The sequence below is a fragment of the Alosa sapidissima genome, chromosome 3 (assembly GCF_018492685.1).
Source record: "Alosa sapidissima isolate fAloSap1 chromosome 3, fAloSap1.pri, whole genome shotgun sequence".
NCBI classification, from domain to species: Eukaryota; Metazoa; Chordata; class Actinopteri; order Clupeiformes; family Clupeidae; genus Alosa; species Alosa sapidissima.
In genome coordinates this window covers 25,284,131-25,307,109 of record NC_055959.1, presented here as the reverse complement: position 1 = coordinate 25,307,109, position 22,979 = coordinate 25,284,131, and the positions used below count along the sequence as shown (strand labels likewise).

The following is a 22,979-nucleotide window of genomic DNA, read 5'->3' as shown; positions in this document are numbered from 1 at the left end:
GCACCCTGCGGCGTAGGCTTCAAAAAGTTTACTTTCGCTTTTCAGTACCACTCCTACCTTTGTCACTTGAGACATTTTGAAGAGTCCCTCATCTGATGCTAAAGGGTTCTCCGATAGGCCTACTCAACTTAGATATTCTCAGTCGATCTAATATCGTAAGTAAACACCTTGTTTTCATCTGAAATACCGAATTGTACGTTTACAAAACCAGTTGGTTGACTTTTTAAACAACAACTTGATCGTATTTATATATCCATGAAATGGCGGAGGTGAGGTGAGGAAATGAGGAAGTGTGTAAATGCGACAGCGATTGTTTCCTCGATCATCACTTTACGTCGATTAAACTTCATTTGCGATTAAAGAATACTAATGTTTTTTTACGCTTTGAAGTTGTTGCATGGAGGGCAATTTAACAGCACAGGAAGGGTGATATAAGGCTATATATAGCCTTTTAGCAGGTCTATCTGCGCTCTTGTTCTTTAATGCATATGGCTGTAGAGTAAGACTTACTTTTGTTTACTTCATAACCTATAATGATAAATGAAAATGTTAAATTTGGACGATTTCCGTAGGCTCTTGTAGGCTGTATGCCCACAGTTGCACATTTGCATTGGTGCATTGTAGTTTAGGATAATTTCAAACTAGTCATTGCAATGATTCTCAAATAGGCCTTTTTTTTTGGACATATAAAGCATCTTCCGCTTTTGTAAGGCGCGCGTCTTTTCTATGCCTCAGCTTGAACCTGCAGGCCTACCTAATCTGGAAGTGTTCTTTTTGTCTGTATTATTTTTGACAATTGTATGGCTAATTGTATGTGCTGTTTGACAATTGTATGGCTAATTGTATGTGCTGCTCCGTAAATAATAACAAGGCTACTGTAGGCCTACTATTTAGGCCTGCTAATAATAATTATAATTGTCTAAATTGTGAGAAGACTTCAGTTGTAGGCTAGCCTACTTGTCAGTCAGGCTTGCGCCACCCCTTTGATGTAACTCTCACTTTAGGCATTGGTTTTTCCTCTCACCATCATGGTGACATCTAGATTACTAAATAGATTTATTGAGAAATCGTATGGATGTGGCATGAGACATGGACATATACACCCAGGCATTTTTTTGATTTAAATAGAATAAGTTAAGTTAAAGCATACTGTGTCTCTCATTTCAAATTGTGACATCCTACTTTAAAGAGAATAGTATCTTCGACCAAATGTGTGTGTGTTTTTCAAAAATCAACTTCCTTTTTTCTATATCCTGGAGCGAGATAACATTTAATCCACAGTCTGCACCGAGCACGTGTTTTAGATGACCAGATTTAGCCTTTAGAGTATAGCTTATTGTTTGTGTTTTTACAGTAGATTCTCAAAAAAATACGATTTGGTGCTGTAGCTGTGTCCCTGGCTTTCTCTGTTATCCAGTCAGGTATGGATGTATAGGGGGGTACAAGGCTTGTGTGTGAGTGGGAGGGTGGGAGCTGAGAGGCCTGGAGAGAGGCCTCACAGAGACAATGGAAGCACAGTAGGGATGCAGCTAATGGCAAACCTGACTCAAGCATGAGGTATCCAGTACATCTGTGTGGGTGTGGATGAGTCAGTGTTTGCTTACTCTCTTTCTCTCTCTCTTCCTCCATCCCTCTGTCTTTCTCTGTCCCTCTCGTCTCTATCTATTTCCTTGTGTGTGTGTGTGTGTGCGTGCGCCCGTGCTCATGTGTTTGCCCGCATGCACGCACGTGTGTGAATATGTATTTGTGTGTGAAACCTGTTGGTTGAGTGTTGCTGAGTGAATTAGATCCTGGAATGGCATTGGTATTTCTCTCTATCCTTTCTGTGAGAGAAGTGATTTGTGACTGTCGCTGCACATTCCTGGACAGCCTGCCTCTGTCTTTCACATCCTTCATACCCAAAGAAAGGGTTCCCTGGAATTGGGTTAGTTCCATTTAATCATGCAAGCGCACACACACACACACACAAGTGTGATGTACACACACACACACACACAACATCAGAGGGGGTGATATTTGGCTGTTATGAGTGTACTGCTACAGTCAACATTGATGCAAAACAAGGAAGTTGAACACTCTTTGGTTATTATTTGTCTATTTCACAATGAAATGAATGGTTAAACAGTCATACTGCACTCTGAAGGAAACCACAACTTTATTTTGTCTGGAAAAGTTGTTGCCTATTGAGATTGTAATGTTGTAAATGTTCAAAATGGGAGCTGGTGAATTTCTTTACATCATCTGAGGTAGTATTCCCTTAATGTTTTTTTGAGTGTTATTTGGGTTCACATTTGACACGATGGCACACATGATAATCCTTTATCCTTCATGGGAACAAGATCTAACATGCTATTGGATGAAGCTTTAAGCGAAGTTACTGACATAGTAGCCGTTCAGATCCACATAACCTAATGTCTCCCATCTGTATAACAAAGTGGTTTATCATATAAGATTTATGTCATTGCAAGTTATACATTTGCAGCTGTAAAGCTATGTACAAGGCTATAGTATAATATTACAAGCTATACTTTGTATACAAGTTGTACATCTATAATAACTTGTAGCATTGACGTTTTTAGAGATTTCACCCTAACAATAGGGGTCTTGATTTTGAGGGCTCCTTTAGCTGTATTCTTGATTGTGATTTGAAACAGCATGTCAGCATGGTGTCAGCATGTTAGGTTGTGTTACCTGTAGCAGATACCCAGAAGTAGACAGACATCAGCAAAAAACCTGTCTGTTCACTCACTGCCAGGAAACATGGCATCCATCATCCATCATTATATTTCTCTCAACTTCCGCGTTCTTGTATTTCACACCAATAACAGCCTATAGGAATGCCTATAACAGTTCAAATTTTTAAACTTGTCCTGTCTGACTCTATGTTCTCTCGTAAACAGTGAAAAGTGTCACACATGTTGTTAAGCCTTTGTAAAGATGTGGAAAAGTGCATAACTGACAGGTCCCTCCCATAAGTCGTTGTCAGAAAACTATGAGCACTGAGCTATCTTTTTCCAAAAAACAAACCCTATTGTAAAGAGAGCAGCATGTCTTTTTGGGCCAACACTCTCAAAAGATTGAAGTTGACAAAGAGGGGAAAGGGTCCATTAAACAAGTCCAGCTCATGAGGAACTGCTTGGGCAGGAACTGTTGATAGAGAGAGTGTGTGTGTGTGTGAGAGAGAGAGAGAGAGAGAGGGCAGAGGGAGGGAGCGACAGGCTGAGAGTCTCACTGAGAGGGAGGGGTGAGTGAGGGGAAACGGATGGCTTTCCCGTAAATCAGCCATAGCCAATCACAAGCTGCCTCGCTCGCCTCACTCAGCTGGACGCAAGCCAGAGGGAGAGAGAGAGAGAGAGAGAGAGTCAGAGAGAGAGAGAGAGAGAGAGAGAGAGAGAGAGAGAGACTGTAACACACTGCTGCAAGGTTGACAACTGTTGTCGAAGTCAAATGCACACTTTTCTTCCTGAGCTGGGGACAAAACGAATCTGTCCGTGTCAGAGAGGAAGCAAGGGTTCCTGCCTCAACCTGCCTCAGTCGGTATGTCCACGCTCTCCCGTCTCTCTTTGTCTCTCTCTTTTCTCCCTCCTCAAGCTTCTCCTCTTACCAGTCTATCAAGCTAGCAGTGCTGCTGCACACTGGAACTCAACAGGTTTGTGTGTCTGCATGGGGATCTTTGTTCAGTTTCAGCAGAGCTACAGTATCGATGTTAATGGCTTACAGCATTATTCTGGTCCGCAGGCTGGGTGTGGGTTTGGACTTTGGGTTTGGGTTTGGGTTCATACAGGAAACAGAGGATATGTCAGACGTATGGTGCAGTTTGGCTGGAGCTGGAGTCTTGGTGTTGACAGGGAATAGGAGTATATAGCGCATGCATGTAGGCCTACTGGGTCTTGGGAAGTATAATATGTGCATGTACTGAGTTCAAAGTGCTCTTCAAACTGTTTGAATACAGTTAAGTAATTTATTGTCAATGGAAAAGGTGAATTGTTAAGCCAGCTTACACGTTTTCATTATGGCAGTTTTTGAAAACTTAGTTACATGATATCAATTGTTTTGTCTTTATGCCATGTGGAATGCAGGTAAACATGGTCTGTGATTGATACTTGTTGTTTTGACTTATGGAAGTTTATCCTCCTTTTAGCAAAGCGCATTTGGCAGACATGCTTTTTTAACGATGTCACCGCACCTCATTGTAAGCTGAGGTGTGTGTGTGTGTGTGTGTGTGTGTGTGTGTGTGTGTGTGTGTGTGTGTGTGTGTGTGTGTGTGTGCAAAGTGGATTAGCTGGGGTCAATAGGAGGCTCACTGATGCAACAGCCTGAAACTTCGAGTCTGGTTTGTGTAGCTAATACAGCATAGCCAACCCTAATACAGAGTACAGAGTTATTAGCCACCTAACTAGCCACGTTCAAAATGGCACTGGTTCTCTGACACCGTCCGTCCTATGTTTGTTTGCAAGGTTTTTTTCAGTCAAAATGCACTTGATAAGAGTTTTGTTTTCTTACTGTAGTGCAAAGCCCTGGCATTGGTGTTCCTGAAAAAAAATCAGGAAAAGATTCTGAGGAACTTCATTTGTGGGGTGAAGAGAGAGAACAATAAGCCGTTAGTAGTGGTTGTAGTAGTTTTATTTCCTTAAAGGGACGTCGATGTGGTATTATAAGCAAAGTTTATCAAAAAGTCTAGTCTAGGAGTATGGCTTTGGTGGGAACCACACTTGCCCATTGCAAGGATAAATACTGAAGTTCATTGAGTAGATATTGTTGAACTTACCGGTAATTGTTTTACAGAAAAATATGTACTTAAGACAGGGAAGTTGTAGATATGTGTCCTCTCGTGGAATTCCTTTGATAACACTAGCCATAAAAGTGGATTGGGCACACATTATCAGATATTTCATGCAATAAGATAAGCTAAATAGCTTAGTACACATTTGCAAATCGCAAAAATGGATTTTATCAAGGATTTCACTGGCATGTGTGTTAATTATTTTATTTGTAAATCGTTGGGACATCTTTATCAAAATCTCCATGTGTGTCCTTGATGCTTTCCAATACTGATGGTTCATGTTCTATAGCTGCTGATTTGAGACCTTGTTAAGATGTTCCATGAATTTTAAACACTTTTTTTATTGTTGTTTTTGTCAATAGCAGGTGAAAGATGGCAGTAACTACGAGGAGGATTCTGAACTCCACCATGCCCTTCAGAGGGCCAGCCCTGAAGGGCTCCTTCGACAAAAGCATCTATGCCGATGCCTCCACAACAGAGCCTGACCTCAAGCAGAAGGGCAAGACAGAGAAGGTGCCCGGCGCTGACCAAATATCTGACTTGCTGGTCAGAGTGTTGACCCAGGGGTCTGCAGAACAGGTTGGAACGGGCAGGTCGCCGGAGTGCAGTAGCCCCTTTATCGCCCAAGCACAATGTGAGTATCACAGTACAATACACCGTGAGGAGGACTCGACAGTCTGAGACCAATAGTCTGTACATAGAAAGCCCAGGAAAAGGTGCTTAGCCATCTTCTCCCTTCTCTACAGGTGAATCTCAGGACTCGCAGGAGTTCTCTCCCACTGGCAGCGAGAAGTACAGGCATCGAGATCCACAGGCACCATATGTACAGCATACAAGGTATGACGCCACATTGTCCACTCGACTTGCTATACCAGATGTATGCGGAACTTTTTTACCTTGCATCGTTTACTGTAGATGTCTGTCATACGTTAAACAGGTTAGCCTTCAGGTGGCCACGCCTGCGCGTGCTGCCACATTACCTCATCAGCCGAAAATCCACTCAAGTGCCTCTTTCACTTTGGCAAATAGCACCATTAGGACTAAATCCGTGTGAAGGAACGCATAGCTGGGAATGGCATTTCACAAAGCCACAGGGCTAAATTCTCATTAGAAGCCTATTTCTCAGGAGCTGTGATTCAGTCTTTTCTCCTCATCCTACCCTGGATCCCCTCCTTTGTCTCCATGTCTGACCGGCTGTCATTGTCTTGACCGCAGACACAGTCCTCACCAGAGTAGCCATCGGGCCCCCGCTGAGGTACTTGTTGCAGCCGCCACTGTGGATGGGCCGCAGCCGGTTGGCAAGAGGAGGCGCAAGCGGAAGCATCGACCCAGGCGGAGGACCAGGAACGAGCACCAGCAGCAGGAGGAGGCGAGAGGAGAGGTGCGGAGGGAGAGAGCGCACACCGGTGTGCCCGAACAGGAGTCCGGAGAGATCCCCCCACAATTGCATCCATTTCGCACAGCTCTATCAGAGGTGAGTCCTCCACCTTGCACACACACACACTTACATACTTATTTCTATTTTTAATCTAAGTGGTGTGTCAACATATTAGATGTTACATACACCCTTTATCAAAACTTGTAAGTAAAGTTGTGCATGTGGACACAGAAGGTTCATCCTAAAGAAATAGCATATATATTCAGGCCACACACACACACACACACACTCACACACTACAGCTCACTGTCCTGTTTTGTCTGACCCTTGACCTCTGTGTGTTTTGACCATCCTTCAGGGAGGGTTATCAGAGTGCAGTAGCAGCAGCAGCGATGAGAGCGGTTGGGTCCAGGAGACTGGGGACTGGGTGTCCCCGTCATCCAGCCACCACTGCCTCCCTTTTGGGCAGCCGAGCCTGGACGCAGGTGGCATGGAGCTGGCCGTGCAGTCCCACAGGAACACGGTGAACTATGAAGACAAGACAGATGGGAGAGAGTACATCACTCCCCTTGTCGAGGCCATGTTGAGAGACTACAGGGAGAAAGAAGACAAACTACAGGAGGAGGACATCAATGAGGGTTTAGTTCTCCATGAGGTGTGATTCTTGCATAAATTCATACATAGACACACATACACATTCACATACACATACAAATAACATACAAATACACATATACACACACACACACACACACACACACACTTATAAATCTACACAAACACACATTTTGGCTTTACTTAGTCTTTACTTGCGAGCCACGCAAAAAGCAAAAGCACATGCCTGCATTGCTTGCTGCTGCCATAAGTCCATAAGGCTGATAAACACTCACATGCACCCTTGTTAGCACTTCCCTTTGATGTGGTGCCACTCTTCTTGTTTTCTACGATTCGAGGCTTTCCTGTTTACTAGTGCGCCAGTTCCTCTCTACTAAGAATTCCCCCCCCCCCCCACCCTCCCGACTCACATGATCAATAGAAGCCACAGACCTCTCTCATCTCATCTCATCTCATCTCATCTCAGCTCATCTTAGTAAATCGTCACTTTGACTGATCTTTACCCAAAGCCAATTCAAACCATACAAGACAGATTCCATTCCTGTGCTGTTTCACTGATGTTGTAGCCCCCTAAATACGAACTGGACTCTGTGATCACTAGTTGTATGTCTTTTTTATTAGCATAATAGGGCGATAATAAGGCACAATAGAGACTACGGACTTTTCATCCTGATTGGTCTTCATGGCTGTGTGGACCAGTGAACTTTTGGTCCCTGCGATTCGTGCAACCCTGTGTGACCTGCCTGTTCACCTCCTGTCCCATTGCTTGTGTGGTGGTTGTGCCTGCAGAAGCTGCAGCCGGTGGAGTTTGAGTACCGGGAGGGCCGCGAGTACACCAGCAACCTTATCAAAAGTGGTTCCTATGGGGACGTGTGCCGCGTCCGAGACAACAGCACAGGCTTTGTGTGCGCCGCCAAAAAGGTTGGTGTGTGGAGAGAGACGTTCCACACCTTGGGTGTGTCCTTTTTATATGAGTGTGTGTGTGTGTGTGTGTGTGTTGTGGTGTGTGTTGAATCAAGTCTGTCATTTACAAGGAAGTTTCCTTCTGTATTTTTGTGGTTTCTTCCTTCTTCTGAGATGACTTCAAACGGTCACAGTTCAGAACACACAGTGTGTGCGTGTGTGTGTGTGTTCAACACTATCTACTCTGTGTCCTCAGGTGCCCCTGAGTCGCTTTAAGAGCGGAGAGGTAGGTGCGTGGAGCTGCCTGCTTCCTCTGGCCTGCGTGGTGGATCTCTTTGGTGCTGTCCGCGAGGGACCCAACATGATCCTCTTCATGGACCTCAAGTCTGGTGAGGACACACAATTACACACACATACATCATCACACAAGCATGTCACAAATGCACCCCCCCCCCCCCCCCGACACACACACACACACACACACACACACACACCACAGTATCTCTCACATACAGATGCACACAAACACACACATATTATCACACAAACACCCCCCCACACACACACACACACACACATTTTATATACTGTATCTCTCTAACACAAACACAGACACGCACAATATCACACACATACATATAAACGCACACACCCTATTTCTCACTAAACTCACTGCCACTGACACACAGTAGCTGTTATCCAGAGACAAATCCATGCAATAATCAAATACATGCACTTTAAAAGCCTAAAACTCCAGCAGTGTGCCTGACAAAAGTACCAGTCAGATAGGGACAACAGTCCAAGCACTCAAGCTCCTCCATTGTCCTTTGCTGACCTCTGACCCCTGACCCCTAGGCTCTTTAGGTCAGCTCCTGGAGCAGCGGGGGCGGCTCCCAGAGGACCTGGCCTTGTACTACTTCACTCAGGGGCTGGAAGCTCTTGAGTACCTTCACCAGAGGCAAATCCTGCATCTAGACGTAAAAGGTAAACCATCGGCAAGTTTCTGACCTTGACCAAACAAACATGTCAGGAATATTTCCTGTGTACCTCCTCTTTACTGTTTGAATCTGAGTTTGGTTGCTTAATGGTGGTGGAATGTACTGGAACGGTAATACAGGCTTAAGATAAGCAATGTTTGTGTGTGTGTGTGTGTGGGGGTGGGGGAGGTGGTGTGGGCATTCAAACAGTTGTCTGATGCTACTCTAAGCCGTAAAGCAGTAAGTCTACTCATTCATTTAGGTTACAGCCTACTTAATTAGCATTATGGCTCACATCACAAGGGCAGTATCACTTGCTGTAAGAGCAGCTCACTTACTGAATTTCTAGTGCACGGTGACGTCAAACTATCTGATGATTGAATCAGCTAACATTCAGAGTTCGAGTCTGCCGTTTCTCGCCTAGAGTGTGTCACTCTTGAGGCCAAGTGGGCTCTGTGCTGATAGCGTAAGTCTAGTTTTGGAAAGCAGAGTGTGTGTGTTTTCTGTGTATTTGTGGCCAAACACTCAGGGACGGAGTGTCACACCCAATCACAAACATGCACACACACACACACACACACACACACACACACACACACACTCTTAGGCTGCGGCACCTGTGGCCTCAAGCAGCCGGCTGGCGGGGAAATTCCCACCGCGTGACTCATGAAAGAGGGGGGAGGGGAGGCAGGCCGAGAGAAAGACACAGGGAGAAAAAAAAGATGGGCAGAGATCGAACGAAGTGGGTCGCTAGGATTTCGCCGAGACAAGATTATAGAGTCGAAAATCCGAGAGAGAGAGAGAGAGAGAGAGAAAGAGAGAGAGAGAGAGAGGGAGAGAGAGAGGGAGGGAGACATTTTGAGAGGCAGAAAAGAAGAAGTATGCTTGAATTCAAAACAGGAACAAAGGCAGAGGAAGTGGGTGGAGGAAAAGTGAGGAACTGAGAACTGTTTGCAGCACTCCCTGCTGCTGGGTGTGGGGCATGACATGTAAAAACCAGTAACCTGAGTGTTTTGTTTGTTTGTTTGTTTGTTTGTTTGTTGAATGTGCGTGTGTGTGTGTGTGTGTGTGTGTGTGTGTGTTGTAGCTGATAATATGCTGCTGTCAGAGGATGGGAAGAACATCTTTATGTGTGACTTTGGACACTCAGAGAAACTCAATACACCTGGCGAGTGCATCAGAGTAAATACAGGTAGCGTGAAACACACTCCATAACAAAGCGCAGTGTTCAATATAGTATTACTACTCCATTCATGTGATGAAAATAACCATATCTTTGGTCATCTGTGTGTGTGTGTGTGTGTGTGTGTGTGTGTGTGTGTGTAGAGATGAAAGGCACAGAGACACACATGGCCCCTGAGATGGTGAAAGCAGAGCGCTGTGGCACCAAGGCAGATGTGTGGAGCAGCAGCTGTATGCTCCTGCACCTGCTCACTGGCTGCCACCCCTGGACACGCCTCTACTCCCGCCCCCTCTACCTCACGGTGAGTTCTGATAGGCCACAACAGACGCGTCATCGCCAGACCTCCCTGTTGCATGTAGACAGCCCAGCTTTTTTTTGGGGAGCCACTGAGGAGAGGTGGCAGCAGGCTCGAGCTCGGGGGATTTCTGTGAACTCGATCCTCAAGTTATGAAGGGATTTCCCAGTCACCAAATACTTGGGATCCAATACTTGACATTAAGAAGGCACTAGGGTAGCATCTTGCTAATAGTGCATGGTAGCATAACTGCCACGAATGCATGGCAAGATGAGACATGAGTTGTGACAGAACTGTTTCCGTGGTTACAGATCGCCAATGAGCCGCCGCCCTTGAGGGAGATTCCGCCTGACTGCAGCCCCCTTGTCGCTGAGGTCCTGAAAGCGGGACTTGAGAAAGAGCCAATCAGGAGAGCGTCGGCTCAAGAGCTGAGGGTGCAGGCAACACGAGCCCTCCAAGGAGGTGAGAAGAAAGTAAAGTGGCAGCCCGCCATCCAAGTGGTCAGCAGAGATGGATGGGGTGACCTCTCAAAGAGGGAGAGTGGTCATCCACTTGTTATAGACCCTTTCAACAATTAAAAACAAAAACAATGCTTGAACGTTCTATTTGGGCCCCAATCTACTTCCTCTGCATTAAGATAACATATGGAATGTTAAAAAGGAAGTCTTGTGGGGCCAACTATGATGCTGATAATGGAACTCTCTTGAAGGGGTCCATTATGATGCTGATAATGGAACTCTCTTGAAAGGGTCCATAAGTACAGAAAAGGATATGGCTACTACTTTTCACTGACGAAGGGACATTTTCAATCAGACAGATGTCAGAGGAACTTCATTACAACATGTTAGAGAGATGGAGGGAGTCACATTGGTCATAGAAATAAACAGTTGTGTGCAGTGTTTACCTAGGAAATAGTCCACAAAAGACAGTAATATATTATTGTTAAGTATACCACTGGGAAATGTACTGTCAGTACGCCATGAAGCAGTGTTCAGAGTAACTATATAGGTGAATGAATACATAGAAATGACAATGAATGGAATGTGATCTATGTCCAATAATATCACCTGAGCATATCATCATCAGCACTGAGATGTGTATGTGTCTGTCTGTGTCTAGTGGGTGGACTGACCAGCCCTGTTAAAGGACCTTATGTGAAACCACTGAAGAAGTTAGCCAAGCTCAGCCCTGCGCCGTCCGATGCCACCACACCCATGTCCACCCCCACCCTCACTGCCACACCCCACCCCACTCCGCCTGCCTCCTCCTCCTCCTCCACCAGTCTGTCTGCGGAGCCGGGGCGGAAGAGGAGCCACTCCAGAAGGAAGACGTCCAGGCAGCACGGGGAGCAGGAGGAGGAGACGGAGGGGGAAGAGGGACAGTGTGCACCTCCATCTCCATCTCCAGCGCCTCTGCACACGGGCAGTAGCCCAGTGACTGCCGAGTTACGCAAGTTGGAGCGAGGTGAGAAAGACGTCAAAGATTCTGTTTGTGTGTGTGTGTGTGTATGCCAGAGGTGTCTGTGGCAGAACAAGTAAGCTTGTGCTTGTGAAAGCATGGGTTGGTTTTGTTTAGTCATCTTCACTAAATGGTTTTGTTTGTGTGTGTGTGACAGCTGTTTGTGATGGAGTAAACAGCACATCAGGTTGTCCTTATGAAACCTTGAGTTTGTTCCATCTTCACTAAATGATTGTTTGTCTGTCTGTCTGTGTATGTGTGTGTGTACAGACTTCTTCCTCACCAGCCTTTCTCAGCTCCACTCTGCAGAGCTTCAGGAGCAGCTTCTGTCTTGTCTGAGCAGTGAGGGTCCCTCACACCTGGACTTATGGGATAAAAAGGTCAGTCTCTACTCACCCCCCCCCCCCCCCCCCCCCGACCCCCCAACTCAAGACCTGACCAACCCTAAAACTTCTGCTTAGTCCATTCACTCATGTCAAATTCATGCTATCTGTAGTTGTTGATGACAGATCTAAACCTGTCCTTCTTTGTCCTGCTCACCAGGACTCAGGACGCTGGTCTCTCAGCCCAGGTGAAGAACTCAGCTCAGGTGTATTTTCTGGCAACAGCCAATCAGAGAGCCAAAGCTTCGGCATGGAATGGCGGGGTACCCCTACCCTGCGCCATACATTTTGCTTAGGAGGTGAGTGATTCACAATTTTAATTATTATACCAAAGTGCCATATTATCACACAGAAAGGATCAAGTTATTTTTCCTAACTTATTCAATAGTGTAATGCTAGTAGGAATAAATTATTTGCGAGCCCGGTTGATTTGGAGGGACAGCACCCTATACCTTCTGCTTCTTTAAGCCATAAGTATTACGGCATGCCATTCAACAAGCTGCGTTTGGTTTGGCAGGAGTGGAAGTCTGCATCCAGGACTTCAGTGGTCGACGTATCTGCATCCGTGAGAAACCCAGAGTCAGCGTGGGTCACATCGCCCGAGGAATCAGTGAGCAGGTACAGAGTGCCTCTGTGTCTTACTGTATGTTTGTGCTTTTCGTCAACATATGTGAAGCATATACCTGTATGTGTTTAGCAGATCTCTAACTTTGAGTGTGTGTGTGTGTGTGTGCGTTCTTTCCGTTAGATCTCAGAGCCGGTGTTTAGCCTGCAGAGTATGGACGGTTGCCCCGTGTCACACGATGAGGAAATGTCCTCTCCTCGCCTGCTCCTGCACTGTGTCCATGCTCCCGACTGTAACCACTCCCCTGCCACTGGCCACACACCGTCCTGCATGCAGTCCTGGAGGTGGAGGATCAAAAACGGTCGCCTGGAGACCAAGAACTGATTGCTTCCACTCCTTCACCCATATCCACCTACCTTCATCCTTTTGCTGTTCATGAGATTGTCAGATTTTACTTGTGTGGTCTGAATTAGTGATCTCACAAAAGCAATAAGCTCTCAGATGTCTGGTTTCAAGGCTGAATCGATAGATGAGTAAACATTTGGCTATCATTTCGTGCCTGACTTTGCTGGAACATTGGCCAAAGGGGTTTTAGCAGTTTACCTGGTCTTCTTTGCAATCTACATGTCTATGTAAATAAGCTGTTTCTTAAGTCCCTCCTGTGAGCTCATGTTTTATTGAATTACACACTTGGTTGCCCTTTTAGGTCCTTACATTTTACCATTAAAGCTGTATTGAACTCACAGTAAAAAAAAAGAAAAAATGTATTTGTGCACTTTGTACCCAGCAGTAAAAATGTAATGATTAATGGTGGCTACATGTCAATCAGGAACACTTCAGTGAGATGGCCACACTGCCATCGAATTATGTTACACTGCACATGGAAGGAATGAGACAAAAAACCACTTGGAGCAGTGTTACAATTCAAATGGTTTACCTCGTTGTTCATGCAATGTGACATTGGAGACGTCCTGACGTCTGTGGCTTGCTTGTTTTGATGCTGCATTGTGGAAATGTCCAGTACGCTGGGGTGATTTACTTTACATAGAAGATTAATGGGAAATTCCAACAGAATAGTTTGAATACTTCAGAAATAGGAAGAAATAAGAGTCACAACCCACAGTTGGTCACTCTTGTCACTCCAGGTTCTCTCATCTTCCTGATTTATATGTACTCATGCATCAGGATATAACTTGCCTGTTGTGGTTTGAATGTTTAATCTGCCTCTTGTAGGGGCAGTACTGCAAAAGACAATTATTGAGATAGATGTTTGAGGTCGATTGTGCAGTTACCATATTGCAAGTTATTTCATTTCAATTAAAGCATTTATAACTCAATGTGCTGTACTGTATGTTGCTGGGTTTTCTTTGCATCTGTGAAACATGAGGAACTATTAAAGCCATCTGAATATCTGATGACAGATAAATGCATGTGTCAAAAATGTCTGTAATGGAAGAAATGAAATACAATACAAATAAAACACAAGCCTTTACCTTTACCTGTGTTTCGTCATTATCTCTACAAAATGCCCATTTCAAGTTTTGCTTGTGAGGTAAATTAAATGTAGGGATGTTCTCTATAAGGACAATCACTCCACAATCTCTTGCCTTATCTCACTAAGGTCACTTACTGAACATTACTCTCATGTTGCAATTATTATCTTGGATTACTTCATTTAAATTGCCCCCCACAGACACACACACCAAAATCAAAATCAACGCCATATTAAAGTTGGTAAAAACATTTTTTTTTTTTTTTTTTAATCTTATAACAACATAGAAAACAAACAATCGGCCACTGCAACAGTGACAAAATGGTTCCTGTATTTTTATAGAAATTGTACGAAAGTGTAGAAAAAGATGAAAAGGAGAATTGTATTAAAGTGATTTCATAGTTGTAAAAAACAAAAAACCAAGGCACTGACAACTGAAAAGTAATTATTTTTTAAAAAAGACTGGATTTCCAACAGCAGACAAGGGGTGTGGAAGGAGAGAAGCACCAAGGTGAGTAGGTGCTGTGGGACGAGTATAAATAGGCAGGATTTAAAAAATACAGTACACCCAACACTATACTGTCAAGAGGTAATTCGCCACAGGTCTGTCTGCTCCTCACAATCAGTTGTGTGTACGTCTGCGTACGTGTGTGAGCTCCCACACACATACACAAGCGTGCACACACACACACACACATGTAAACACTCAGTGCTTCACCTGTGCCTCTACACGTCAAAACACAGCCCTATAAAGTGCACTCTAACAAGACCTCTGAGCTCAGAGAGAGATCAGAGAGACCTAACGGTGTCTGCTGAGCATGACAGGAGACGGCGGAGGGGAGAAGAGGGGAGATAGCTGAGGAGAGTGCAAAAGGTGGGAAACGTATAGAGTGGTAGAGATCCATGGTGATTACACTGCTCTTCACATTGAGTGGGTTGAGAGATTTGACAGATCACTTTGTTCCAAGATTGTCAAGTTTGAATGCAGTGACCATTTGTTTGCTTTGATTGGAAATAAATAAATAAGCCATTTCATTTGTCGCTACTGACCCTGCCTGCCTACCCTCCCTCCCTTCCTCCCTCCCTCCCTCCCTCCCTCCTCTCTCTCTCTCTCTCTCTCGTTCATCTCTCGCTCATCTCACTCTTCCCATCTTCTGCTCTCTCTCTTTCTTCAGCGTTGGCTCTGTTATGTGAGTGTGTGTGTACAGCATACAGGCGTGAGGCAGGAGTAAGTAAATGACATTGTATTCTGTAGCTCCTTTGCTCACCCACGACTTCTACATCCCCCTCGCTCACATCAGCCATCTTAGATCGCTGTCTTCCCACTAAGCATCCCCAGCATGTCCACTGAGTTTTCTCCAGGCCATTTTTTTCTCTTTCAACTCTCTGTTCCTCCACTCTTTCTTTCCCGTCTTTCAGTTTATCTCTCTCTCTCTCCCCTCTTCTCTCTCACGCGCTCACTCTCCTTTCTCCTCCCCTTCATAGTTTGCGGATGACCAGCACAGTGGTGAGAACTCCTGCCAGGAACACACCGACAGTCTGCCACGTGGGCGTGCCAAAGTGGGAGCGAATGCCATCCTGAAAGACAAAAAGAACCCAAGGTTACTTCATGCCATCAATTATGCAACTACATCTCCATCTACCTGTGGAGGACACACAAGAGCTGGTTGGAGCAAGAGGTGGATATCAAATCCAACTCTGACAGCGTTGCGGGACAGTTACATTTGCTGCCAGGGCTAGTCTAGCAACTCTCCGTTGGCAGCAACAACAAATCAGCAACAACAAATCTGAATTCTGTAGGGAAAACAGCCAAACACATCCTAAAGTTTGTGTTGTCAATATTTCGTACAACAGACGTAATGGCAAAATCAAAACATCTAGCTAGCTTCTCTAGCGACAGACTCTTTGTTGTAAACAAAATTAAGTCATGTGCACGCAAATGACATGAAAGACTAGGTGCTGTTGCTCATCTGTCCATCATCGTATAAAGCCCGTCCAAACTATTTGATTGGCCCAAACACCTCTGGTTCAGACAGAGACTTCTCAACGGAGTTATTCCAGACCGAACTTCCCGAACTCAAACTTTGTGGGCGGGGTAAATTTGGGCTGGCTTCCAGGCTAGTACCAAACATGCAGCAATAAATGAGTCATTTTCTTGGTTTATTACCTACCTAGCCAGTACTAGCTACCTTGGAACTTGTTAACCCTGCTACTCCAATAATCTTATCGACACATGTTCCTAACTGAAAAGAACTGATATAAATGTTATATTTAACCATTATGAAATACCGATAGATGAAATAAAGTTACAATCAAAACCTTTTTTCCATAATTATCATTACCACCACCATCACCACTTAAAGTGACAGGATGACAGAGAAACCAAGGTTGTATACTTACCCATCCACCTTGCTCACGGATCCAGTTGATCACGTGATCTTGAAGGTAGTCTATAGTCCAGGTTATGATGGTGCGAATGATGTCAGGCACCCTGGTCAATAAAGCCTGACGAAGGAGAGGAAGAAGACAATTGGTTGAAAGAGAGATTATAGATATTATCCTTTATTCAAACAGTCTGGCAATTACAAAGGGAATTAGTGAAAGTAAGACATATGATGCAGGAGTGTGAAATATGCAGTGTGAAAGATAAGCCATAGTCCTCACCTTGATGACTAGTCTGCAGGCAAAATAGAAGAGCGCCACCACCCTGCCCCAGTTGAACTTCCCATCTGAGAAGATCTCACAAGCCACCTTCACAAACACGTCCTTGGTGGGCTTCAGCGCTGAGTCATTGATCATGCTGATGAGAAGTGGTGCAGGAGACATACAAGAGGAGAATGAGAGAGAGGACACCATCTGAACATCCATCCTTATGATGGCCTTGTAGTGAGGTGTCTGAGAGGGCCCATCTCTGCATGGATTCCACTTCAGACTCTAGGGCAGGGATTCCCAAACTATGGTACGTGTACCACCAGTGGTTCCACCAGTGGTACGCGAGCTTCCACTAGGGTACGCGAGATGAAAAGGGCAATGTCGGAAAGGTGTTACATTTTTTTTTTTTACGTATATCTTAAGCTTATGTTCTCTTTGTTCTTTGTGTTTCATAATATTGTTCTCCACACTATTTTTTAGTGTGAAAGCTCATAGACCAATTGCACATTTTGATTTTGTTATTTGCAGTGGTGGAATGTAACGAAGTACAAATACTTCGTTAGTGTACTTAAGTAAATTTTCACCCCGTTAAACTTCAGGCTCTTGTGTTTTGCTGAATTATATTTTACTCAGCAGATCACCCTAGTAAATAACCAGAATTACAGTCGCTAGAATTGTAGGTCAGAATGTAAACTGGGCCACAGATGGTAAGCACAATTGCTTTAGCTTAAAACTATCTAGTCGAGTATAACCTAAAACTAGCTTAATTAAAATGGCACAGCACATACTGATTTTTTTTTTTTAGAATATAGATATTAAGAGAATAAATCATTATGCAAATACTTTTACTTTTAATACTTAAAGTACATTTAAAAGCAGGTACTTTACTTTTACTTAAGTAGGGTTGTCATTGTGGTACTTTTACTTTTACTAAAGTAAATATTTATCTGTGTATTTGTACTTTTACTTAAGTACTGAGTTTCAGTACTTCCTCCACCACTGGTTATTTGTTATCATGTAGGGCGGCTAATTACTGTAAACATGATGCCTGGAATGTGTCAATAGAATGTGTTACGTTTTTATGTGTTGGATGGTGGGGGTGCGCGAGCCGAGTCAAGATGTAGGTGGTGGTACACGGGAAAGAAAGTTTGGGAACCGCTGCTCTAAGGGGTGACACTGCCCCCATCTGGTGACAATGAGACAGCACTGACATACCTCTGCAGCTGTGTGTTGCTGTCTAGCTCGTCTCCGATCTGCTGTAGGCACTGTGCCAGTCGCTTGTGGTTGGGGTCACACAGTTCCCTCCCCCCCAGCTCGCTCCGCGTCACCGATGCCTCTGGGTCACCATGACGACGCACCCGCTCATATATGAATCTGAGTACAGACAACGATGGATGAAACATCGCCGTTTTAACATGAGAGAGAGAGAGAAAGGAGGAAACATCAGGGTATTGATTACATTTCATTAACAAATCCCCTTCACTAACAAGAGCACAGACTCAAACATAGGTCCAGGTGTAAATCATCCTTTGGTTCATAAATCTAATAATCTGAAGACAGGCCCTCAAGAGGCATGGAAGCATGAAGCAAGCCCACATCATCACTATTCAGTTCTTCGTAACAGGTATTCATATTTCAGAGACACTCGACAGTAGGACACTCACTCTTTCAACAAGTCAGTTCCCACCTCCAGGACGTTATCAGTGGCTTTACCTGCTGACCCAGTGGGTTTACCTGCTGAGAAGAGAGAAAGTATCAAGTCAAACCCTACTGCAAGCCTAGGGCCCAAGTCCTACTGCAAATAAACTGAAGAAGCTCTCCTAACAAAGAAGCTTGGACTTACAGCACTTGAAGTAGTTTGTTTATCTTTTACATCACTCTAATGTGTACATCTGATGTACACAGTCAGCAACAGCTGAAAAGCTCTGAGTCATAGCATGTTTACTATAACATTTATTTATTTTGAGTACAGATCCATTTCGAGCGTTGCCATCGTCGTTTGTGGCATATTTTCTGGGACTGTTGACAAAACACATTGGTTGTACATCCAGTACATAAAACAAGCAAGTAATTTCAAGTCTAGTTTTGCTATGATTATCTTTCCTCTGGTTCCATTTCGTAAATGAACAGCCAGACCTTTTGGAAGCCTGATAGGCGGCAGTAACCTCAATAAATACTGGAATTTGGTCCATGTTCATTATCAATGTTGCCCATGGCTATGTTGTTTAAACCACTTGTCCTGTGGATGTGTAACTTGAATTCTCACACAGAATAAAGTTACAGTGGTGAACATAAATGTAACTTTTTACAGCAGGGCTAACTAACTGAACGTTACTGTGACAAAGCCAATCATTTCACTGAGAAAGAGAGAAGTGCGGTGACGCTACAAGTGTACAAGTGATCCGCCAATATACACGGCACATGTTTATAATGTATCGCTCACTTTTCTTCAGAAATAGTTCAGTGACGATGAAACTTGTTAGAACTGCTTTACGTTTTAATTAAACACTCTCGGCAAAGCGAACCAAAACAACTTCTAACATATACCGACAGCATTGGAATAATATGTCAACGATGCCAACACTCCCAGAAGCTGCTCTATGCATACGACATGAATGTTGTTGTCGGGTAGGGTAGAGACTAGCGAACTAGCGGAGTAGCTTCACAAAATTAATCAGCCTGATGTCATCATAGCTTCGTTCATGCGTTAGCTTGCTTTAGTGTTGCATTCATTTCGACCCGTCAATCGAATCAAGAGACATACCACGTCATCTCCAATAAATTCCATACACCTTCAGCAAGCTAAACCTGATATATATCAATTCTTGATACATTTTGCCGTAGATGCTTCTTACCCGCATCGCCTTCTCCGGGCAGCTCAGCCATGTTCCGATGAAAATATTGTTCTGGGTTTCCGCCTGTCGTCATCTGACAGAGGAAAGGAAGTTTATGTTGGGAACAAGTGTCCCGTGTTTTGGTTATGTTGATCAGTAATTCAGATACAACCTTAACCACGAATGATATAAGGTTTGGTAAATAATTTGTTAAATAACACGTTTAAACTCGCAAAAAAATATAAGCGCTCTCTGTTGTCGTAATTCACAGCAAAACCGCACCAGACAACACAACAGCTAAAAACGCGTTCCAATGCGTCAGATCCGGTCTGTGTCGTCTTTGGGCCTCCGCGCGCATGTGTAGTTCTCTTTACGACTCGACTGGCGAAGATGGCGGACGCTCAGGTATGGTCGGCTCAAACGCGTGGTTTTATAACTATGCTTTTAAAGGACCTTTAATGTGAGCATTTTGGCACATGTTTATACGTAAGTGGTGAAGAATAACACCGGATTCGCATTAATGCTTGCTTTGACCGAATATGTCGTTAGGAAAATGAATGATTGCCAGTGGTATGAACACGCTCTTGTACAATGTGGAGTTCGTCGTTAGAGGCCTCTGCATTGAAGTTGTCGAAGAATGGTTAGCTCTCCTTGCTAGCTTTGCCTCCAAGTCTTCCATGCTGTACATATTTGTCACGTGCGTAGAGTTCATAGCTGGGAAACACCAAGGAAATGTCTGTTAGTTTCCCAGTTCAAAGCCAATCCGTTTGCCCAAATCCAAATCAAGCTCTAGAAAATAGTTAGCCACCCTGCTAATGTTAGCAGGAAGTCCGATCTCCTGCGGCTTTAGTAGTTTGACTTGTATGCTATGTGGAGTTGGAGACGTTGGGTTGCATTTTGTCACATTTAGGAGTTAGTAACTTATTTTGTAATTTCAGGAAACTTACTAGTGGACTTTTCTGCTATCAGCCAGGCCGAGGATGTAATAGACTGTTGGATAAACTTGACATATATATTCAGAAGGTGACCAATTATGTTTTTTATTTCCTCAGAACGAGAGGGCTTATCAGAAGCAGCCCACCATCTTCCAGAACAAGAAGCGTGTTCTGGTTGCAGATGGCAAAGACACTGCCAAGGAGAAACTACCACGCTATCACAGAAATGTTGGCTTGGGCTTCAAGACCCCCAGAGAGGTGAGCTGGATACTGTGGTTCAGCTGGATATTCAAGTTGTGAGCCCAAAACACTATTGACAAGATTATTCGCAACTGCATATGATTCTTTTTCTCACGATGGTCTTCTGAGGCCCAAGGGTTTTGACGATACTGCCTAAAGGCAATGCTGATGCAGCCCCCTCTGTAGAAATGGGAAGAAACCTTTTGTGTCAAGGATGGCAGTGAAATCTGAATTATCTTTTGCAGGCTGTTGAAGGCACTTACATTGACAAGAAATGCCCCTTCACCGGAAATGTTTCCATCCGTGGTCGTATTCTCTCAGGTAAGGTCCTATGTTTATTTTGATTGTGACCTGTCTGGTCTAATTCCTGTTAGCCCATCATCTTTACTTTTGTGTAACTTGTCTCTACCCTCATGACTTGGTGTTGAGTAGGTCCCTCTGAAAGTCTGATCATGCATGTTGGCTAAATTCTTTAATGGCTACTATTTGTGCTGGGCAGCAAGTGATGTTTTTCTCACGATGGTCTTCCAAGTCCTAAGACTTTGACGAAATAGCCTTTTGGCAACACTGATGCAGCCAGTTATTTTTTAGTCAGTCAGGTGGCACATTTGTATTTATGTTTTTAATAAATCAGCTTTCCTTCCTCATACAGGTGTTGTGACCAAGATGAAGATGCAGAGGACCATTGTCATCCGACGGGACTACCTGCACTACATCCGCAAGTACAACAGGTTTGAGAAGAGGCACAAGAACATGTCTGTCCATCTTTCCCCTTGCTTTAGGTAAGTCAAAATGACAGGTGTGACTGTTTCCAACTCTCCTTGCTGAGAGCCAAATCTTTAGCCTACTTATTTTGAAGTATCAATGTCTTCATAATACTGTTTTTCACATGAAATTGTAGAACTGACTTAAGCTGCAAATGATGTTTTTCTCACGATGGTCTTCCAAGTCTGTGGCATTGACGACAACGCCTTAAGGCATTACTGATGCAGTTAACTGCAATTTAACCAAGTGAACCATGTTGAGCAAAGCATTTTGAGTAAGCATTCTTGCTGTTTTCCAGGGATGTTACTGTGGGGGACATTGTCACAGTTGGAGAGTGCCGACCCCTCAGCAAAACCGTAAGGTTCAATGTCCTCAAAGTCACCAAGGCAGCTGGCGCCAAGAAACAGTTCCAGAAGTTTTAAGACATTAGGTAAGTCAAAATGACAGGTGTGACTGTTTCTGACTCACCCTGCTGAGAGCCAATGTTCAGTCTACTTATTTTGAAGTACCAATGTTTACATAATGTTTTTTACATGGAATTGAAGTAGTGACTTAAGCTGCAAATGATGTCTTCTCACGATGGTCTTCCAAGTCTATGGCATTGACGACAACGCCTTTAGGCATTACTGATGCAGTTAACTGTAATTTAACCAAGTGAACCATGTGGAATAAAGCATTTTGAGTGAAGGATTATTGTTGTTTTCCAGGGATATTACTGTGGGGGACATCGCAGTTGGAGAGTGCAACTGAGTTTAATGTCCTTCACCAAAGCAGCCGGCACCAAGAAACAGTTCCAGAAGTTTTAAGACATTGTCAAAGGACCTGTTTATTTGAACCCGAAAATGTGCTACATTATGAGGGAGAAATAAAACATCTGTTGTCTACAAAGATTTGAGTTGTGTTTTAGACAGTTTCCAAACAAACCTACACATCAATTAAAGGTTCCCTTATGGAATCCTTATACCAGAAGACTTTAAATATTTGGAAAAGACTTTTGAAAGACTGGCCTCTTACCCGCTCACATCTAACATCACATACTAGACTATGATTTTGCAACGACTAGGGATCTTGCAGGGTCATTATTAACAAGACCAACTAGATTCCTTTAAGTTATTTGTCATCGTGCACTAGTTATCAACAGTAGCTCAAACAATGGCCTACTCACACAAAAAACTGAATTTCCATGACTTCACTATAATCAGAGACTTTCAATTGAGGAGACGCAGCACTTAAAAAATCCTCCATAGAAATGCATGGGGTTAGTTTGTAACGCCAATATGGCCGTTGTCTACACATATCCCACCCCTTCCTCGGCAAAACGTCGACATGTGAATACATTGAGCCAATCATGTGGCGTGAAGTGAATACATTGAGCCCATCATATGTGGTGTTGTGAAGACATCTTCCCAATTATGTGTTGTGAACTCGCCGCAGGAGCAAGATTGGTGTCGTGAAGCCTTGCGCACGCGCATTTTTGCAGAATAGGGTGCCCGATGAGTGCCCAAAAATCGTTGCTATATG

At 44.0% G+C, this 22,979-nt stretch overlaps 3 protein-coding genes and 4 non-coding genes across 12 annotated transcripts; 6 read left to right on the top strand and 1 right to left on the bottom strand.

The window, feature by feature from the left end:
• Positions 1–14,038, top strand: map3k14a (mitogen-activated protein kinase kinase kinase 14a). Of its 5 annotated transcripts, none has more exons than XM_042087448.1 (16): positions 1–155; positions 5,146–5,417; positions 5,530–5,620; positions 5,999–6,257; positions 6,520–6,816; positions 7,566–7,697; positions 7,936–8,068; positions 8,535–8,663; positions 9,744–9,848; positions 9,983–10,140; positions 10,446–10,596; positions 11,254–11,598; positions 11,863–11,972; positions 12,136–12,274; positions 12,493–12,593; positions 12,724–14,038. In XM_042087448.1, exons 2-16 carry the CDS (start codon positions 5,156–5,158, stop codon positions 12,922–12,924), a joined length of 2,613 nt encoding a protein of 870 aa, XP_041943382.1. In that variant the 5' UTR covers positions 1–155; positions 5,146–5,155; the 3' UTR covers positions 12,925–14,038. The 5 variants fall into 5 exon arrangements, with proteins under 5 accessions (XP_041943382.1, XP_041943384.1, XP_041943387.1 ...); XM_042087450.1 differs by having other exon boundaries at positions 55–155; positions 5,149–5,417; XM_042087453.1 differs by lacking the exon at positions 1–155 and adding an exon at positions 3,387–3,537 and having other exon boundaries at positions 5,149–5,417.
• A 227-nt stretch (positions 14,039–14,265) lies between these two features.
• Positions 14,266–19,831, bottom strand: LOC121706041 (apoptosis regulator BAX-like). 2 transcript variants are annotated; one of them, XM_042087487.1, is made up of 6 exons: positions 19,540–19,831; positions 18,349–18,418; positions 17,900–18,058; positions 16,697–16,832; positions 16,433–16,537; positions 14,266–15,610 (listed from the first exon to the last, which is right to left on the bottom strand). In XM_042087487.1, the coding sequence occupies exons 1-6, from the start codon at positions 19,610–19,612 to the stop codon at positions 15,512–15,514; spliced, it is 642 nt and encodes a 213-aa protein (XP_041943421.1). In that variant the 5' UTR covers positions 19,613–19,831; the 3' UTR covers positions 14,266–15,511. The 2 variants fall into 2 exon arrangements, with proteins under 2 accessions (XP_041943421.1, XP_041943420.1); XM_042087486.1 differs by having other exon boundaries at positions 18,349–18,421; positions 19,540–19,830.
• rps11 (ribosomal protein S11) lies at positions 19,808–22,346 on the top strand. Its single transcript, XM_042087494.1, has 6 exons — positions 19,808–19,923; positions 20,571–20,711; positions 20,939–21,014; positions 21,346–21,475; positions 21,757–21,888; positions 22,166–22,346. The coding sequence occupies exons 1-5, from the start codon at positions 19,909–19,911 to the stop codon at positions 21,878–21,880; spliced, it is 486 nt and encodes a 161-aa protein (XP_041943428.1). The 5' UTR covers positions 19,808–19,908; the 3' UTR covers positions 21,881–21,888; positions 22,166–22,346.
• On the top strand, positions 20,787–20,871 carry LOC121706340. The gene has a single exon (XR_006031013.1). It is a non-coding gene; the product is annotated as a small nucleolar RNA SNORD35 (small nucleolar RNA).
• On the top strand, positions 21,191–21,273 carry LOC121706342. Its single transcript, XR_006031015.1, has one exon. It is a non-coding gene; the product is annotated as a small nucleolar RNA SNORD35 (small nucleolar RNA).
• Positions 21,608–21,689, top strand: LOC121706339. The gene has a single exon (XR_006031012.1). It is a non-coding gene; the product is annotated as a small nucleolar RNA SNORD35 (small nucleolar RNA).
• On the top strand, positions 22,017–22,097 carry LOC121706341. The gene has a single exon (XR_006031014.1). It is a non-coding gene; the product is annotated as a small nucleolar RNA SNORD35 (small nucleolar RNA).
• Positions 22,347–22,979: the final 633 nt, after the last annotated feature.

Excerpts from the sequence above, each read along its gene's own strand:
- map3k14a (XM_042087448.1), top strand. The coding sequence starts at position 5,156 with ATGGCAGTAACTACGAGGAGGATTCTGAACTCCACCATGCCCTTCAGA. Across the intron at positions 5,418-5,529 it reads CTTTATCGCCCAAGCACAAT|GTGAATCTCAGGACTCGCAG; the intron begins GTGAGTATCACA and ends CCTTCTCTACAG. Across the intron at positions 5,621-5,998 it reads CCATATGTACAGCATACAAG|ACACAGTCCTCACCAGAGTA; the intron begins GTATGACGCCAC and ends TCTTGACCGCAG.
- LOC121706041 (XM_042087486.1), bottom strand. The coding sequence starts at position 19,612 with ATGACGACAGGCGGAAACCCAGAACAATATTTTCATCGGAACATGGCT. Across the intron at positions 18,059-18,348 it reads GGAACTGACTTGTTGAAAGA|ATTCATATATGAGCGGGTGC; the intron begins GTGAGTGTCCTA and ends GTCTGTACTCAG. Across the intron at positions 16,538-16,696 it reads CCTGCAGACTAGTCATCAAG|GCTTTATTGACCAGGGTGCC; the intron begins GTGAGGACTATG and ends CTCCTTCGTCAG.
- rps11 (XM_042087494.1), top strand. Across the intron at positions 20,712-20,938 it reads GCTTCAAGACCCCCAGAGAG|GCTGTTGAAGGCACTTACAT; the intron begins GTGAGCTGGATA and ends TATCTTTTGCAG. Across the intron at positions 21,476-21,756 it reads CATCTTTCCCCTTGCTTTAG|GGATGTTACTGTGGGGGACA; the intron begins GTAAGTCAAAAT and ends GCTGTTTTCCAG.